The sequence below is a fragment of the Saimiri boliviensis genome, chromosome 10 (genome assembly GCF_048565385.1).
Source record: "Saimiri boliviensis isolate mSaiBol1 chromosome 10, mSaiBol1.pri, whole genome shotgun sequence".
In the NCBI taxonomy this organism is placed as follows: domain Eukaryota; kingdom Metazoa; phylum Chordata; class Mammalia; order Primates; family Cebidae; genus Saimiri; species Saimiri boliviensis.
This window is the reverse complement of record NC_133458.1, coordinates 120,734,588-120,740,587: the sequence shown is the minus strand read 5'-3', so window position 1 is coordinate 120,740,587 and position 6,000 is coordinate 120,734,588. Positions and strand designations below refer to the sequence as shown.

The window sequence follows — 6,000 nt, the reverse complement described above, 5'->3', positions numbered from 1 at the left end:
AGATGCCAAACTACTTAGCAATTGTCATTTTGTACTTTCATTTCTATTTTTTTGGAAATGCATAAGGATTAAAGGTGTGAGTAATCAGCCTAACCAAAGGAGCTGAAGTTTGCTAAATTCAACTCTCCCCACAAAGATATTAAATTTGCTTACAGGATAAAAGCCTATCGGGTACTTAAAAAAAAAAAAAAAAGAAATGATCTTATGCTACATTAAAAAGAACATGCCTATGAAACAGAATACGCTGTGCATACTTAAGAGTTTTGGTTAGATAATTGAGTATAAAAAACTATAGAAAACATTGCTTTGAAAGTGGAGCCAGTATCAGTGTTATCCTAAGCTCTCTGCAAAAAAAGAAAACTATCTTTTAATTACACTACAATTGAGTCTTCAACTCTTATATATTCATTCAGAATTTTAAAATCTCTCTCATGGGAGGAAATGTAAAAGGAAAAGTTTTCAAGACCTTTTTGTACCTTAATATCCTTTTCAACTTCTAATGTAAAATGTATTTGTCCTGAAAGAATGCTGTGAAAGAAAGACCAATTCAGAAAAAGCAATGAAGTTTAAAAGTGGCTCCTTTTTTTCTGCGTTAACAATTTTATTGATTCGAATTAGAAACTTCTAGTTGGGGGGCAGGAGAAAGAGAAAGAAGAGAGAAGCAAGCAATCCATGACCTAGCGCTGATTGTTGGCTGACCTCTAATAGAGGAAGAAGGTTCAGATTTCTGTGGCCAAAACAAAAGTAATAAAGTGGAAAATGAATTTTTACAATCCCCACACATCACTGAATTTATCTATTGCCTTCCCTCAGAAGGAAGTTCTATTTCAAAGGATTTTCACTCCTCTTCTATCTCTGAACTGAAAAGAAACAAGGTGCAGTTTGCAGCTTCAAAATATTTAAATAATCTATATCAGTGTTCTGATTAAAAATTACCTACACTGTTCTTTGCTCCTTGAAAGCTTCATTGAAGCAGTCCCCCGTAACAGGCAAAGAAGGTAGGTGGTAAAATTTAGCTCCTGGTAGAGTGTCCATCAACCAGCTCTGGTGGGATGTGCTGTCAGGAATGGAGCGCCCCCTGTAGGCCAGTCATCCAGCCAGTCTGTTCCCATGGATTAGAGCAGAGGCTGTCAAGCATGGTCCCGGGACTACCAGCATCACCACCACCTAAGAACTGGTAAGAAATCCAAGTACTGAGGCCCCACCATAGGCCAACTGAATCAGTAACCTCTGTGGTGGGGCCCAGCAATCTGTGGGCCCTCCCAGGTGATGCTGATGCCTGTTAATTTTGAGAACCACTGTATTGGAACACCTCGTTCCCCAAAGATGTCAAAATCAAGGTGTCATTGTGTTAAGAAATTAATTATACAGGAATGAACAGAGATGAAATGTTTTTCCTACATAGAGACAGAACCAAGAAGTTGATGTTTGTATCAAGTAAAAACACTGAGCCATAATTTAGAAAATACTGACACCAAATTTTTGGTAGTTTAATGTATTTAAAAAAGCTTTTGGCAATTCTGTATTTATTCCCAATACATAGTTTGAATGAATTATTGTGTCCTTTGATGAAAAGGGTAAAGGAATGTAAGTGACTCTACCATAAATATAGGAAAAGTTTGGATAATCTCAGTACTTACCACTACCAACAATAAGAACAAAAAGTCTGCCCCACTTTATAATCTTTCTCTCTCTTCTCTGAACTGCAATCTGGCTCAAACCAGTTCATGGCTATCTGACTACAAAGTAAGGCTAAACATGTTCATAATCAAGGTGGAAATGAAAATAACAAGAAAAACATTTAGCTCATTTTTCATGATCTTTTTTTATTTAACATATATAGTACATGTAAACAACTGGCATAAAATTCATAAAAATACAATACTCCTATGCAATAACACTTTATTCCTGATACATCCTTTCACTTTCTCATTAATATCACTGGCCTATCTTAACACTATACTTTTTTTGCCAAGCATTTTTAGAGGTTATCTTTTTACAGAAATACAGCCCCAACTTTGTTTTCTAAAATGTCATAGCAATAGCTATTTTGATCACTTTCTTTTATCCTTTCTTCACACTAAAGCAAAAATATTTTTAAATGCTAAAAATATGCAAAACACTGAGATTTAATACTGTTTTGTCACACCTATGGAACCTGCTACCACTCTGCATTGCCATCAAAGGTGCAAATGCTCCACAGTGCTGGTGCTGCAAACCGTGGCCACAGCTGCATAGCAGGGACCTTCAGGCCTCTGCTCCAGACTGGCTCCCCTAATATATAGCCGCATTGTACTGGGGGTTACATTCATAAACACTGCTACAAAAGGATCCTTCTGGAAAAAGCTAATTTACGCTACTTTTAATGGTTCCCAGCAAATGAAACAGTTAAAATAGTATTTTTAATGCTTTTTCCCGTACAGAATTTCTACTTATTACATGTGAACTTATTTGGAAGTAAATTACTAGGGGGTGAGAAAAACAGAAAAGTAACTGTAAAAGTAAAATTTTTAAAAATTGTAACTGCTGGATGTACAAAATCAGCCACACTCGGGTAAGCAACAATCGCAGATAAGCAGAGAGCACCTCCCCTTCCCTGCCTACGCCGACTCCCATCCTCAGTCTCAAGTGTCCACTGCCCATGTTCCTAGACTGCTGGTGCTATACATCATCGCTTCAGTGTTGCTCTTAGTCCACAAATCACTGGCTGCTTCTCTATTTTCTAAAACTAGCAAAAGCCTAAGAAATAAAAACAGCCAACCAGCAAATGACAAAAAGCGGCCACAAATCTGAAGAACACTGCCAGAGTCCATCTCCTGGGCCACCTCCAGGGAAGGAGTGTCCCTGGGAGTTGCAGCTCTGGGCACCGGGGCAGGGCTGGGGGGCGGTGCTTCTCTGAGGTCACACTCCTCAGCCTTTGTAGGGGACTCACATCAGCAAGCTGCTGCTTCCCGGAGACTAGGCCTGCCCTTGGACTCTGGTAAGAAGGTAGAAAGAGAATAGTGGCTTCCAGCAGTGGTCACCAGAAACCATCCTGAGGACTAAGGTCTCAAGGACAATCCACAATGAGGTTAATCTGCCTGTGGTTAAGAAAGAGAAGCTGTATAATTAAATGTGTAGTCAGCCATAGTCACGGTTTGCTTAGAATTTAAGACCCTAAAACCTTTTCTCAGAACTATGAGGTTTCATCGTTTTGAAGAATCTCATTTCACACAAATTAACTTCTAAGAAACAAAAATTCATACAAGGAATTCAAAGAAGGTGTAGAAATTCAAAATAAAAATAAACAGGAAGAGAAAACTTAAAAGGAAGACAAAATATACTCATTTCTCATACTGAAAAGATAGTTTTTTGAACCAAAATTATAACATAAGGCTTAAGGCTTTGTCTTATTAAAGGCAGGCAATCTTAAAAGCAAAATATAAAAACTCCATTTATCATTATTCTTTACTTTGACAGCAAAATTAGTCATGTTTTATTGTACCTTAATAGTCAAAGAAAAATTATCATGTACAACAGTCTACTGTTCCACTATAAATTATGTCTACTCAAATATACATTAGTTTCTAGATGCACTATATTTGGAGTTGTTCAAAATAGTTTTTCTTAAAACTATAATTAAACATGAAAAAATTTTAAAGTGGTTTAAAGGTATTAAAATATAAAGATTTGAATAATGCTAAAAAATGAGAAAAATACAGTTACCATTAATTTTTTTAAAACCAAGAATAAGTACTTGACAAGCAACTCAATAAGTAAACAGCACTTATTTGACAGAAAATGTGGCAACAGAGAGGAGGAGGAGAGGGGGAGGGGGGGAGAGAGAGAGAGACAGACAGACAGACAGACAGACAGACAGAGACAGAGACAGACAGACAGACAGACAGACAGACAGACATGATAATGCCAAATGGCTGGAAGTTAAGGAAATTTCCTAACCACTAGGTCCAAGAGTTTGGAATAATGGGCAGGAGAAGCTTCATTAACAAGAGAACAGAGAAAAAGAGCACAAGGAAGTAAAATAGATAATTCTACACAGCAAACACTCATGTCTGCCCCATCTACTGTAACTCAAGTTGATGATAGGGGCTGACATGACCAAAGAACTTACAATAATCACTAAAATGTCCAAAAGACAAGAGCAAAAGGCAGAACAAAGAAGCAAGGGCATTAATAGTTCTTAACACTGTAAAATCAGCCCCTATATACAGTCAGAATTGTCCTGTATTTTCATATCATGCTTCTCATGACCCACTGTGTTTTCTTTATACAGGTAGCTTTGCTCACTTTAGCACAAATATTAAAGTCAAATACAAACATATACTCATTTGCATAGCAAATTTTAAAGGGTGCATTGAAATAGTAACCAATTGATAAAGGTGTAAGTCATTTTTATAATTAGAATGACATTCAAATCGACCAAATAAAACGTTTTCTATTTGAAAACAGTTACCTATAAAAGTTTTTGGGATATGAACAACACATGACTTAGCGAAACATTAAAACCATTACTGATGTAGTTGTCCGTGGGCAGCAGTTCATGTAGCAGTCATTCTTTTACAACTTCTAGGACTTTGTAAACACTGTTCTGGAATACAGTGATGAAGTAAGGTTTGGAATCCTTCACCAAGAGGTTACATAAGGGAGTTTTCCCAGCATTGGCAGGATCTTCTACATCCCAAATTTCAGGCATACTGCAACCAGGCCTAGAAAAGTCAATGTACACACTAAAAATCAATGTGCATTATATAACTGCAGATAAAGCAGAGTACTTCTTATATTCCTGACCTCATTTTCTGACCTTTTTTCCACTTAAATTCCTTAGTTTTTTTAAGAATCCTGTTATATATTTATGTTTTTATAAGCTGCTATGATTCACTTTAGAACAAGGTGAATGCAGCAAAGGTGATAAGGGAAAAAAACAGATCTTCAGACACATATATCCAGGTGTTGGGTTAAGAGACATCTCAGTTAAACTCTGCCTTAGCTGCTTACGAAGAATGTGGTGCTGAGCAGGTCCCTTGGTATTAGTTTTCACATTGGTAAAATGAGGAAATAAACACCCATGACATAGGTTTGTTGTGAGGATTAAGAGAGATCAGGTATCTAGCACCATGCCCAGCACACAGAAAAAGGTATAATATTGATTATTATAATGAGCAAATATGCTTAGTTCATAGGGAAGCTGCATTCATTGTATAGATGCTCCTCAACTTACCATGGGGTTATGTTCCAATAAACCCATCATAAGATGAAAACACACTTAATACACCTAATCTACCCAACACCACAGCTTAGACTAGCCTACATTAAACATGCTAGGAACACTTATATTAGCCTACAGTTGGACAAAATCATCTAACGCAAATGCTATTTTATAACAAAATGTTGACTATCTCAGGTAATTTATTGAATGCTGTACTAAAACTGAAAAACAGAATGGTTGTATGGGTATCTGAAGTATGGTTTCTACTAAATGCATATGGCTTTAATACTGTCATAAAGTCAAAAAATCAGTAGGTCAAAACATCCTCAACTGGACAGTCAATATTGTAGAATCAATCAATTTAAAGAAATTCTGGTAGTGTTGAGCATACATCTTAGCCAAATACATAATTAAATCTCAAAAACAATATACCCTTATAAAGAACAGTATAAATTTGTATCATATGACATTTGCCTAAGCAAGTCCCTCAAAATAACAGTACCATTTATTTTAAATCAAGAACCGTTTTATAGATGTAACTGTTGGATACTGCTATCTACCTTTTGAGAAATTTTTAAAACAGAAATATATGTGGGGTAATTATAGAGAACGACAACTATTCATGTTTTATCATGATTGCTTCCACTTTTATTTTTAAGAGGAAAATAATTCCCAATAAGTCCCTTTTATGTTTAGTAGCAGTCCCTCTCTCAATCTCCACCATGAGGCAAACACTGTAGCAGAAATGTACATCACTTTCCCTTTTCAAACAACATCTTTAACTCAAAAGTAAT

The 6,000-nt window shown here is 36.2% G+C and overlaps 1 protein-coding gene across 3 annotated transcripts in view; it reads right to left on the bottom strand.

Annotated features, from left to right (window-relative positions):
* Positions 1–1,806: 1,806 nt before the first annotated feature.
* Positions 1,807–6,000, bottom strand: part of DPY19L1 (dpy-19 like C-mannosyltransferase 1) — a 113,213-nt gene continuing 109,019 nt past the window's right edge. For 2 of the 3 annotated variants that reach the window (XM_039462090.2, XM_074379840.1), the window contains exon 22: positions 1,807–4,706. In XM_039462090.2, coding sequence (XP_039318024.1) covers positions 4,550–4,706 — 157 coding nt within the window. In that variant the 3' untranslated portion in view covers positions 1,807–4,549. The remainder of the gene's footprint in view (positions 4,707–6,000) is intronic. The other variant, XM_039462091.2, reaches the window with a different exon arrangement.